The 13,260-nt window shown below is 37.5% G+C and overlaps 2 protein-coding genes across 2 annotated transcripts; one reads left to right on the top strand and one right to left on the bottom strand.

The window, feature by feature from the left end:
- Positions 1-5,327: 5,327 nt before the first annotated feature.
- On the top strand, positions 5,328-8,143 carry LOC113355355 (probable mediator of RNA polymerase II transcription subunit 37c). The gene is made up of 2 exons (XM_026598190.1): positions 5,328-5,634; positions 6,163-8,143. The coding sequence occupies exons 1-2, from the start codon at positions 5,421-5,423 to the stop codon at positions 7,899-7,901; spliced, it is 1,953 nt and encodes a 650-aa protein (XP_026453975.1). The 5' UTR covers positions 5,328-5,420; the 3' UTR covers positions 7,902-8,143.
- Positions 8,144-8,924: 781 nt separating this feature from the next.
- Positions 8,925-12,574, bottom strand: LOC113355357. The gene is made up of 4 exons (XM_026598193.1): positions 12,112-12,574; positions 10,361-10,598; positions 9,455-9,613; positions 8,925-9,255 (listed from the first exon to the last, which is right to left on the bottom strand). Exons 1-3 carry the CDS (start codon positions 12,433-12,435, stop codon positions 9,456-9,458), a joined length of 720 nt encoding a protein of 239 aa, XP_026453978.1. The 5' UTR covers positions 12,436-12,574; the 3' UTR covers positions 8,925-9,255; position 9,455.
- Positions 12,575-13,260: the final 686 nt, after the last annotated feature.

Raw genomic sequence — 13,260 nt, 5'->3', positions numbered from 1 at the left:
AAGAGGTTTCATATTACAATATAACGTCTCTCAAACCTAAAATATTATAGGGAATAATGACGTTTAATGGCCGTAAAATGACTGGCCGTAAATTATCTTATCCCCACCAATTAATTTTTTTACCATGAGTTCAAGTATTACTAATGTGTAACCATACCAATTATACGTTGATACAAGCACAAATTCAATATTCGTATTTTAAAACTGTTAACGGTTCCAAAAAATAATGTTGATATAACACTTTTTAAGGATATGAAAGAAGGATTCCCAACTCAGATTCAACTTTTTGAATTTCGAAAAAAAAAAATTACTAATTTTTTTTTAGCACAAAATGACAATATATTTAAATGATGACTGAACTGCATTTGTAATTTGAAATGCAATCGACAAGTTACTTTTATTCAAACATGGAATTTCTACGTGTTCCCTCTTGGGAAATTAGATTTTCAAGTTTGTTGGTATTATTTGCAACAACTATTAATGTATGGTTATCTCAATTACCATAAATGAAAATGGGTGCAGATCTAATGTACACACTTACATTGGAAATCTTAATCACCAAAAATATACTTTCTGCTATATATATGTCAGTGTACATCCATGTGGACATCACAATCGTTATTTAAAAAGAAACCGACCCGGTTGGTGTTAATAGTATCGATCAAAGCTTCAAATTCAGTTTGAAAAAGATTACAGTTCCCTTAGGGTTCCCACGCTCAGCTCTTGGTAGTCTCACAAGAAAAAAATAAATCTAACCAACACAAAAACAACTCATAAGCCCGTGCCGTTACGGCACGGGTCATATCCTAGTAGGAAAGAAGATAAAATCAAAATGTTAAGTAATATTCAGCCTCCTTAGAGCATCTCCAATGGTGTTAGCTTCCTAAATATATGTCCACGTAGGATTTATTCAACTTTTACCTAAAATTCCTCTCCAACGGAGATGTAAAGAGAAAATGTGAAGATGGGTTGGACGACGGTTAACCTAACATCCTTTATCAGAGCCTCTGGTTTTAGAGGATCCCCTAGAGGATATGAGTAATCACTTTTCATCGTTTTTATGTTTTAAAAAGTGTAAAAATTAGTTATTTCGGGTGAAAACAATACTATGAATTCGTGCACACTCCTTAACGAGTGTATATTTCACATTTTAATCTTTATCCTTGATTTAATTTAGGGTGTTATATAACGAGGGTCGTGATTCTAAACATAGAGGATAATGGGACCATCAGTTAAATAATCAACCAATCAGAAGAATCTGTGAAATATACACTCGTTAGTTTTACAGATACAAAAATAAAACCGTTCAACCAATAAGCTTTAGACATATGGCCTAGTTTTTCAATGTGAAAGAGTCCCGTTGGAGATAATTTCATTGAATTTCCTAAAACTAGGCAAATTTTGGTTGTGGGAAATATCTATTAGTCATAGAAATAATATATTAGGATGAGTCTAGTCCAGTGGACTGAGTCAACTGTCTGTTTGGTCCTTTTTGGTAAAATATATTATAGTTTGGTCCTAGAAATTATGGTTTGGTCCTAGAGTGACGTCATGGATGATGTAATTGTCACTAGGTAGTGGCAGAAATACCCTTTTGGGACCATATATATAGAAAAAGTCAATAGAAAATATCTTATTTCAGATTTACTTTCTTTCTCCTTCTGTTTTCAGATCTAGTTTCTCTCTCCATTTTTTCTTTTCTTTTTTTTGTTGATGCTCATGAAAACGATGAAGAAGGATGATAGTTTTTTGGTTTTTTCTTCTACGTAGCTACTGTTGATGTTGAAGAAGATGATGAAGACGACGGAGATTTTTGTGTTTCTTCGTCATTTGTTGTTGCTGCTGTTGTTAAAGAAGATGGAGATGATGAAGACGACGATGATTTTGTTTTTCTTTCTTCTCTGTTGTTGCTGCTTTTGTTGAAGATGATGTAGACGATGAATACGATGAAGACTATGAAGATTTTTATGTTATTTGGATGTATCTTTTTGATTTTGATGTTGAAGATCTTGATCTTGATTTTGCTGCTTGTATTAAAGATGAAGTTCTGCTGCTGTTAAATACGATGATGTTTGTTGCTGCTGTTGAAGACGATGAAGATGATGCTACTGTAGTTCATTCCAGAAATGAACTCTGTTTTTTTTTAGGTTTTTATATGGAGTTCACTTATGGAATGAACTCTGTTCTTTTAGGTTTATATGTGGAGTTCATATCTGGAATGAACTCTGTTTTTTTAGGTTTCTATATGGAGTTCATTTCTGGAATGAACTCTGTTTTTTTAGATTTTTATATGGAGTTCATCTCTGGAATGAACCCTGGCTTATATGTTTTCTGAAAAAATAAGTAGAAATTAACAGGAGTTCATTTTGACGAATGAACTGCTACAAGAAAATAAGTAAAAATTAACATGGAAGGGTAATTTTGTCTATTTTATATTTTTAAATTATTATGAACCAAACAGTAAAGGCATTTTCTCAAAGGACTAAACAGACATGGGACCACCTAAAAAAGGACCAAACCATATTTTTTCCAGTTTGGTTTAATCTCTTCAAAGGAATGTCATCATTTGAGCAATTACAAAAAAATACAATTGAAAAAACACTCTGCAACTCTATCCTAAAAACATACACTTATCTTCATATAGTAAACGGTTATCTTCATCGTCTCTGCCCGGATCTTGATTTCTTTTAATATCTGAGTAGATTATCTTATCCTATATTGTGTGTAAGTAAATAAATTGCATTTCATCGATGCATATTAGGCTTTTCTGTTTATATTTTCTAATAAATATGGTAAACTATTGCCATTGTTATTTGCTACACACTCTCAGCGTGGTTTGTGATGGACTTAAAGGTATTTATTGGTGGTGCATCAATGCTTGGAAGGAATCGTGGATCCCCAATCAACTGCATCATCTGTTACCATATCCAGATATTATGCATGGAAATATTCTCGTATTTGCTGATCTATTTTTAGAAGATAATTATTCATGGAATGAAAATCTTCTCCAAGATTTATTCTCTCAAGATCGATTAAGAGTGATTCCGGGTATTTATATTAATGGTGAAGATTCCTTAATTTGGAACCGACCACTTAATGTAAAATACTCAACCAAATCTTGTTCCAATATACATGCAGAAAATATTCAGATTTCTTCTTCTCTTAATGAATCCTCATGGAGAAAGTTTTGGTCTTTTACTTTGATTTCGCCTAAGATTATGCTGTTTATATGGAAAGTACTCCATGATATCTTACCGGTTAGGCATAACATCAAAAGATACAATACTCATATTGAATCTATTTGTACGCTATGTAAGAAAGATGTCCATGAAGAAACGATTGAACATATATTCTTCAATTGTCCTTGGGCTAAAAGAGTATTCATGTATTCTGCTTTGGAGTATTGGATGCAAATGGAAGTGAATAATCCTAGAACTATTATCTTGAAATGGATTGGTGATCAAGAGATTCACAAATTTCATTATGGTGCATATATTTTATGGAATTTGTGGAAGATGAGGAATGATGTAGTCTTCTCTAATGTTTCATTTTCTGCAGGATTAGTGCTCAAAAAAACAGTTATGGATTTCAGTTCTTGCTGTAATGACCTGTCCCTCAACCGATATTGTCCCCACTTAGCCACTGCGGTCATCCAGCAGTGTGGAGTTTTCAACGGGCATCGCTGCGGTAATCCAGCAGAAACTTCCCGGATGGTCACCCATCCCTGGATTACTCCCGCCCGAGCACGCTTAACTGCAGAGTTTTCTACCAACTCTGGAGCCAATTGTGCTGAAAAGGCCTCGGTGATAGGAAAGGACAAACCATCACTTATATTCCATTCGACCAACCACTGCCGAATATCGGGATATTACAATACCAGATCTCCGGAATATATACACAAGCCCAGATCTCCGACGTTCCTTGCCCCTCATGAGACCAGTACCTGACATATCATGTCCAACCACTGCCGAATATCGGGATATTACAATACCAGATCTCCAGAATATATACACAAGCCCAGATCTCCGACGTTCCTTGCCCCTCATGAGACCAGTACCTGACATATCATGTCCAACGTACTCTCTCAACCTCGGCAAGTGACCCGTCGTCGGCTCTGATACCATTTGTAATGACCCGTCCCTCCACCGATACAGTCCCCACTTAGCCACTGCGGTCATCCAGCAGTGTGGGGTTTTCAACGGGCATCGCTGCGGTAATCCAGCAGAAACTTCCCGGATGGTCACCCATCCCTGGATTACTCCCGCCCGAGCACGCTTAACTGCAAAGTTTTCTGCCAACTCTGGAGCCAATTGTGCTGAAAAGGCCTCGGTGATAGGAAAGGACAAACCATTACTTATATTCCATTCGGCCAACCATTGCCGAATATCGGGGTATTACACTTGCCATCTTGCAATATCAAGGAACATAGGGTATAATCAGCCTAATATCATCTATCAGTATTAGAATCCTCCGGAATTTGGCCACTGCAAGACTAACCCTGATGCAGCATTCATCCCAAATCAAGTTGATGCAAGGGCAATCGCGCAGAATCATTCGGGTTTGTTTGAAGGATGTGGTACAACTATTTTTGATGCAAATTCTGCACTTACGTCAGAGACAAAGGCTGTTATTCTTGGTTTGGTGTTGGCTAGAGATTGAACTTAACAAAGATCATTGTGGAGGGAGATGCTTCAAATGTTACGAAAGTTTTCACGGAAGATGCAAGTGAAATAACGTGGATAGCAAAATCTTTGATTCTCAAAATTAAAGTGGAAGCCGAGACCTTTCAGGATGTTAAGTTTGTTTTTATTCCTAAATGTATCAACGTTTTAGCGCACGAACTTTGTCAAATTGCAAAGCGCAATGCTGTAATGGGTTGGTGGGAGTATGATTCTCCACCTGCGTGTATCTCTTCAAATCTCAATTTAACGAGATAGTAGTCTTAATAAATCTTTGGGCTCTTCGAGCCCTTTATCCTTCACAAACACAAAAAAAAAAAAAAAAAAAAAAAAAATCCGAGGATCAGGAATGTCATCCTACGAACGTACAGTAGGAAAAAAAAATCCGAGGATCATCAGTTGGAGATGCTCTTAACCACACCGAAGAAGTAAGGTTGAATGAAGTTAACTTTGGACTCCATCACCTATCTAACGGTTATAACTCCCCCGTGAAAGAACTTTGTGAAAGAATCTTCTAGAGCCAACTGAACTAATCCAGACATCCTAAACTTCCTTTCCTACAATCCAACGGTCAAGAAACCGCCAGAAAGTTCTCGAATGAAATTTCAGTTCTAGTCCTTTATATAAAAACAAGGAAACCCTCCCTGTTCTCTTCATTCACAAAAAAAGCGATTCACATAATCACAGCAATTCTTTCTCTAGACAAATCATCTTTGTGTCTGAATTTCATAGTTTTGAAGAATGGCAGGAAAAGGGGAAGGACCAGCCATTGGTATTGATTTGGGAACAACATATTCCTGTGTAGGAGTATGGCAACATGACAGAGTTGAGATTATTGCTAATGATCAAGGGAATAGGACTACTCCTTCTTATGTTGCTTTTACTGATACTGAACGTTTGATTGGTGATTCTGCTAAGAATCAAGTTGCTATGAACCCTGTTAACACCGTCTTTGGTAAGATTTTCATCCTTTTTCTAATATTTTTTCTTTCATTGATTGTTTTGAGTCTGACTCGGTCTGAGTCAAGTAGGAAAAAGGGATTTTGCATGTCCGAGTTAAGCAGTGAGATTGATATTATGATTCACCTAAGAAGAACTGGGTCTGACTCAAAAGTTGATGGATTCATCAATGTGCATGTTTGTTTGTGATTTGATTAAAATATCTCTAGCCTGACTTGGCCGAGTTGAATCGAATCTGGTTTAGTACTATTTGGTCTTGTTCCAAAGTCCCGTATACTGATTCACTGATAATATATATACCCAGTCAGACTTGTAAAAGTTGGCTTTGAACAAAATGCAAACATAATCTCCAGCTTGGTTAAAATTTTTGTTCATGAGTCTGACTCAGTTGAATCAGATGATGAAGTTGAACGATCCAGCAAAAAAGAGTAGCCCCAATTTGTTTTTGTTGATTTTCAGTTATCATGTCTCTTTTTGTTTTGTTACTGCTTGTACTGAATTACTCTTTTCTGACATTTTGTAGATGCAAAGCGATTGATTGGAAGAAGAGTGTCTGATCCATCAGTTCAGGCTGATATGAAGCTATGGCCTTTCAAGGTCATTGCCGGACCAGGTGAAAAACCCATGATTGTTGTGACTTACAAAGGCGAAGAGAAGCAATTTTCAGCTGAAGAGATATCATCTATGGTGCTTATCAAGATGCGCGAGATTGCGGAAGCCTACCTTGGTTCTTCTATAAAGAATGCTGTTGTTACTGTCCCTGCTTACTTCAACGATTCGCAACGTCAGGCCACAAAAGATGCTGGTTCAATTGCTGGTCTAAATGTCTTGAGAATCATCAATGAGCCAACTGCTGCTGCAATTGCATATGGTCTTGATAAGAAGGCGTCGAGTGTTGGGGAAAAGAATGTTCTTATTTTTGATCTTGGTGGTGGTACATTTGATGTTTCATTACTGACCATTGAAGAGGGTATTTTCGAAGTAAAGGCCACTGCAGGAGATACCCATCTCGGAGGAGAAGATTTTGATAACAGGATGGTGAATCACTTTGTGCAAGAGTTTAAGAGGAAGAACAAGAAAGATATCAGTGGAAATCCAAGGGCATTAAGAAGGTTAAGGACAGCCTGTGAGAGGGCCAAGAGAACTCTTTCATCCACTGCCCAGACTACAATTGAAATTGATTCTTTATACGAAGGTGTTGATTTTTACACGTCTATTACTCGTGCGAGATTTGAAGAGATGAACATGGATTTGTTCAGGAAGTGTATGGAGCCTGTTGAGAAGTGTTTGAGGGATGCTAAGATGGACAAGAGCAGTGTCCATGATATTGTTCTAGTGGGTGGTTCAACTAGGATTCCTAAAGTGCAGCAGTTATTGCAGGAGTTCTTTAATGGGAAAGAACTTTGCAAGAGTATCAACCCTGATGAAGCTGTGGCTTATGGGGCTGCTGTGCAGGCGGCAATTCTGAGTGGTGAAGGTAATCAGAAAGTGCAGGACTTGTTGCTGTTGGATGTTACTCCTCTCTCCCTTGGACTCGAGACAGCTGGAGGGGTTATGACTACATTAATTCCAAGAAACACCACCATCCCCACCAAGAAGGAGCAAGTGTTCTCCACCTACTCCGACAACCAGCCTGGAGTGTTAATTCAGGTGTATGAAGGAGAGAGGGCAAGAACAAAGGATAACAACTTGCTTGGTAAATTCGAGTTGTCTGGAATCCCACCTGCGCCTCGTGGTGTCCCTCAGATCACTGTTTGCTTTGACATTGATGCAAATGGTATTCTGAACGTGTCTGCTGAGGATAAAACCACAGGGCAAAAGAACAAGATCACAATCACTAATGACAAAGGAAGGCTGTCCAAGGAGGAGATCGAGAAGATGGTACAAGAGGCCGAGAGGTACAAGGCTGAGGATGAACAGCACAAGCAGAAAGTGGAGTCGAAGAATGCTCTGGAGAACTATGCTTACAACATGAGGAATACCATCAAGGATGAGAAGATTGCTGGGAAGTTGGAACCATCTGACAAGAAAAAAATTGAGGATGCAATTGAAGGTGCCATCCAGTGGCTCGACACCAACCAGCTTGCAGAGGCAGAGGAGTTTGATGACAAGATGAAAGAGCTGGAGAGCATTTGCAACCCAATTATCGCCAAGATGTATGAAGGTGGTGTTGGACCTGACATGGGTGGAGCTGGTGGCATGGATGAAGATGGTCCTTCAATGGGTAGTGGAGCAGGACCCAAAATCGAGGAAGTCGATTAAGTTGAAGAACTTGGAAGTGGCGGAGTATCACTGTTAGGGCTGGAAGTTGATGGGGATGTTTTTTCTGTAGTTTAAGTGTATCTTTCTATGATGTATGATAGTAGTGTCTGGCTGTTGGTAAGGTAGAAGCTTTTAATATAAAAATCTCAGTTCTACTTGTAAATTTTTGCAAACTTCTCATATAGTGCTTCTGTCTGATTCTTGTGAAGCTTGAATGAATGAATACAAGAGGTGGGTTCAAATCTTGGCCATTAGGTTCTTCAGTGGAATGTTGCTTATCACATCCAGAGTGTGTTGCAATGTTCAGGACAATCTGAGCCGGTCCACATGGTAACAACCTGTTCAAGTAAATCTAGGCAATTATCGCAAATTCATGTTCCGTCAAGCTCCTTGGATGTGTACTGAGGTTGGCAGATTGATATAGTAGTTCGGAGTAGAGGTTGATAAAATGCCTAATCATGCTACTAGTTCAGGCAATCTAGTTTCTGGTGCAATTTTGAAATCAAAAGAAGATTTTGCTTTGATTCAAGATGGATTCTGCTCCACTATGTGTTTAGCTCTGGAGAAACAGACACTCTGGAGATGGTGATCCAAGAGAAGGTGCAAGGAGATGAAAGTGGTTGTTTGGCCAAAGAAACAAATACTCCACTAAATTTTAATGTGAAATTTGCTCAAGAGCAGAACATTGAGAACAACTGCATGCCTGGAAGCTAAGAAGAAGAAACAGGGGCAGAAAGTTATGGCCCTTGTTCCTATCATATGGGTGATTTTGGGGTGAGCGAAACCGAAGAGCAGATGTAGCTATTGATGAATTCAAGAGCTCAAATTGTTTCAAAACATTCATTTTCCCAGAATTCATCACTCATTGGAAGGTTCTGTAAGAGGGAAAGGTGTATGAATAAATATTTTTGGCAAGGGCTCTCTTCTAGCAGTACTAATGCAGTTTGCCAGCTTAAAAGGTGAAAAGCAAGCTACATCTGTGGAATTTGTTGGATATCCATATGTTTGGCAAATCATCATTCATCAATACCTTACCTCATCATTCATCAGTAGGAAACGAACGTCTGAAAATACATAATGCTTCCGAAATAGATCTTCTTGATCAATTGCCCAGGAATTTACCAAAATAATGATATTGAAACTGATATCGTGTACGTGATACAAACTTGGAAGATGCAACAGAGCATATCGGAGAAGTTCTGAAACATGTGAAGAAAGAACATATACAAAGCTTACAAAATGAAAGACCGGTTGGATCCAGAGGATTTCCTTGTTCAGGTTTACAGAATATCAGGCAAACTTTTGTGGGGCGACGATGGTGCTCCATGATTGGCAAAGAGGTTGAAGACCTTATCTGGTATTCACATGAGAGAATAACTAATGAATCAAAAGAAATAAAAAGTAAATTCGGCAAAAAGCATGGGTTTCTATCTATAATATAATAAGTTACAAACGTCTCCCCAGGGAAGCATGTATGGAGTAAGAAACACTAAGCAAACTCACAAAACAAGTTATTTCTTTCTTTACAATTGAAACATTTGTCAGATTACTACCTCAATCTATTGAAGATCCCTTGTCTGCAGATGTATGACTAGCATACCGACCAGCAGAATAAGCTGATAGTGCTGAAGAAGTAATATTAAGTGAGCGCTCAGCAAAGCTGATAGTTTTCTTTGTCACCCACCACACGGCGTAGAAAAAAGTAAGCCAACCTACATAAACAGCAAGATGTTACAGGAAAATTGACGCAGCAGAAGTATCTGACAATCATGTACTATATTCCTCATCAAAGCGATTATTATTTCGATTGGGGTACAAATTTACTCCCAAGAAGAAAAAAAGAACTGACAGATTTCATTATCTTTAGCTATTCTGGGCATGGGTTTCATATTGTCTTAGAAATCATGGTGGTTCAAAAGAAAATAAACCCAGTACAAGCATAAACCAAAATTTCATGACAGACTAATTATGAGGAATTTTGAGATGCCATATACAATAACAACAGCAACTAACTTTGAGCCATGACCAAATAATCTGACAATTAGATCTACTGGGAAGCAAGAAATTTAGGTGTTCCTAAAGAAACTTAAAAACAATATTGAATAGTTAACATTTTTCTAATTAAGTAGATGATCTCTAATATCGATTTTTCTTGTCCACTAGTAAGAGTGGGTGAGCAATACCACCTTCATTTAGCCGTAGGATATGGAGGAAGAAATCTATCAGATCATCCTTTTCCCTATATCATACTGCGGTCTAGCTTACCCATTACCCCCCTTAAAAGTAAGGGAAACTTATCTCTGATGTCCAACATACATAGGACGGATTCAACATTGTGTTCAGTTAGTTGTGCGTATGTTATTTATGATTGGAATAGTATATATTCTCCAATAAGAATGCAAACATCAATAAATAAAAAGCAACAAATATATGAAGGAAAAAGCATGGCAGTGTTGCACCTGTGGTTATAAGAACTGCGATAACTGTTGTGACAGTGGCAGTAGAAATGACAACCAAAGCCACTGATAAAGCTCCAATATATACTGCCGTAATGCAGGCAAAGAAGATAGCTAAGAAGCCTCCAGCAGCAGCTAAAGATATAAAAAGAGAGATGATAACCGCATTGATAGTTGCACCCACAAAGAAAAGCATAAAAACGAGGAATCCAGTCAAAGACAGAAATGTTATTGTTCCAGCCTGCAGTTTATGAGACAAAATACTAAATTAGTTTCGGGATAAACCTAGCCTTGTTGATGCTCACAAATAATAAGGGATTACTGTAAGAAGCAACTTGTCATCAACAATAAGGTTCTTCATTATGTGGTCATCTATTGAGAAGATGAAAAGACTGATTTCTTATATGGGCGGTCAATAAAAGAGAGCAATAATTCAGCATTGGCTCCCCAATTTTCACTGACCATCCATACTTAACTATTTAACTTTAAAAGCTCATTATCATGGAAAACACTTCAAACTTTATATGAAGGAAATGGCGTTTGTTTTCTGAGAGATCTGCTACCTACAGCAAGTGGGACTCAAACCCAGACCTCTCTGTACAAGCACCAAGTGTCTGACCAACTCAGCTGTTGGATGCTTACAGGAAATGGCGCTTCAAAATTGCGCAATTAACAAATAGTACAACAGTCCCCCACGCTACTATCTTACAAAAAGAGAATAAGGAACAAGATAACCCATAAAAGTTTGCAATATATTCAAAACTCACATCACTCAGAGAGAGGAGAAGCAACCATGTTGTGACTTATTTCTTTACGGATAATCTGATAATGCTTTGTTTGAAGGTAATACTCCTACCGTACTATACTGGAACTAAAAACTTACAACTGTTGCTTCTGATTTGGTAAACTCACATCAAAATTGCAGAAATAGGCAAATTTCACAAAATGCGAAAGTTAGACAAATCCCCCCCCAGACATACCAATCTTTTACCGAACGTAGGAAAAGCAGAGCTATTGCCCACACCAAATCACCAGATGCAACAGTTAAGTTGTGGATCTTAAACTGATCAATAAAAGGAAACCCCATTCAGCTTTCAAGACATCCGTAAAGTTGTCAAAGTTAGAACATGATTCACACAGGGAAAGAAAGAAAAGTTCCTGGGTGACTCTATCGTTCAGAAACAAGTGGTGAGAGTGATCGAGGGAGATGATGAACAAAAAAACAACCAGCAAGGACTACAGGTGCTTGTTGGTGAGTCAAATAGTATCATTCAAAAATCAAAAGCTTCTCTCTTTAAATGAAAAATCGGGGTTGTTGAGAGAATCACTGAGAAAAAAATTTATGAACATACCCCAATAACCCCAATTTATGAAAAATCTGATCTTGTTTTTCCTCTATGAAAAAACGGTGTTACCGAGACAATCACTAAGAGTCATTTTCTTAGCACTGAGTTAGTAATCTTTACCCCCAGAAGCCAATTTCAGAAATTCAACGCAGTCATTTTTATACCCAAACCAATACCGTTAACCCTCTCATTTTCAGTTCAAATTGATGATTTACTTACCAATAAAGACAAAATCTACCTTAAGACTAACTGATAATAATCACACATGTAATAAAGTTTCCTCTTTTAGACTTAACTGAATCGAATTAGCAATTTCCAGTAGTTAATTAATCAAATTCGGACAAAAAATTAGAAACCAATCAAAATTAATTTACAGGAGAAATCTGATTTGAATTTTGATATACTTACAGAGATGACAAGTAGAGCACGGAAGGGACTGCCTTGACGAGTCCAGAGAAGAAGATTATTGGTAGAATTCTTTGTAGCTTGTCGCAAATAAGGAGCATTTTTGTACACAGATTTCTTTGTACGTTTAAGGAGAAGAGGAATTGATGTGCCATCATTATTATCTGGAAAGAAAATCTGTGTAAAGAGACTATGAAAAACAGTATACAAAGTAGTTTCTTCTCCTTTCTCACTAAATTTCTTCTCTTCTTTTGGAGTTTGATCTGTTGTTGTAGTACTCTCAAATTGAACTTCCACTTCAGGGTTCTCAGAATTTTCGTAAGCCATTGCTAGGTTTTACTATCTTTTCAAGTTTTCCTTTTTTTTTTCTTTTTCCTTAAATCAAACGATTATTTTGACTTTGCATCATCAGTTAGACTTTCGAGTGTATCTCTCTGCACTGCAGCTGTAATTTATGAATAGTATTATAGATAACCAATCTCCATCAAAATAAATAAACAATGATAACGAAATAACTCGTCGACACGACTAAAAAGACTGGCTTAACCTGCTGGGAAAGTTTGTCACATAAATAGGTGGAGTCATGTAATGGGCTTTGGATTCCTATTCCCAAAATTATTTTTCTCATCCATCAAATAGAATAGATTAAAAGGCACACAAGCAGAATATTTCCTATTCCGATACCACCATATCAGTAATCATCCATCACCCAAATTTAGATCCAGTCAAGATAAACGATTTTCAGTAATTTCTCAATATGCCGGCTACATCAAAACCACCAACTTATCTAAGAGTCCAGTTCAAACATGGAAGGACATCCATTCAAACCTTCGCTCCCTTCCTACAGAGACTAGCCCGAAAAACTAAAGAATGGATGACAAAATACCTAACTCCAGCCGGAAGGCTCACTCTAATAAAAACCTCCCTAATTCCAACCTTAAATCACATCATGCAAATACAAAACCTACCTACAAATATTCACAAACAAATAGATCGTATCACCAGAGATTTTTTCTGGGACATGACTCAACAACTAAAAAACTACACCCTATAGGATGGGATAAAGTGACAAAACCATTATCAGAAGGAGGATTAGGAATAAGAAAGAGCAGTGATCATAATAAAGCACTCCTCATGAAAAGAATCCGGGAT

This window comes from Papaver somniferum, chromosome 3 (assembly GCF_003573695.1).
Source record: "Papaver somniferum cultivar HN1 chromosome 3, ASM357369v1, whole genome shotgun sequence".
Classification (NCBI taxonomy): Eukaryota; Viridiplantae; Streptophyta; class Magnoliopsida; order Ranunculales; family Papaveraceae; genus Papaver; species Papaver somniferum.
The sequence above is the reverse complement of the archived record's forward strand: the minus strand, read 5'-3'. Positions and strand labels throughout refer to the sequence as shown.

Coding starts and splice junctions, on each gene's coding strand:
- LOC113355355 (XM_026598190.1), top strand. CDS start 5,421: ATGGCAGGAAAAGGGGAAGGACCAGCCATTGGTATTGATTTGGGAACA. Junction 5,635..6,162: donor CCCTGTTAACACCGTCTTTG/GTAAGATTTTCA, acceptor GACATTTTGTAG/ATGCAAAGCGATTGATTGGA.
- LOC113355357 (XM_026598193.1), bottom strand. CDS start 12,435: ATGGCTTACGAAAATTCTGAGAACCCTGAAGTGGAAGTTCAATTTGAG. Junction 10,599..12,111: donor GTGCTCTACTTGTCATCTCT/GTAAGTATATCA, acceptor CATAAACTGCAG/GCTGGAACAATAACATTTCT. Junction 9,614..10,360: donor CGCAGTTCTTATAACCACAG/GTGCAACACTGC, acceptor CTGTTTATGTAG/GTTGGCTTACTTTTTTCTAC.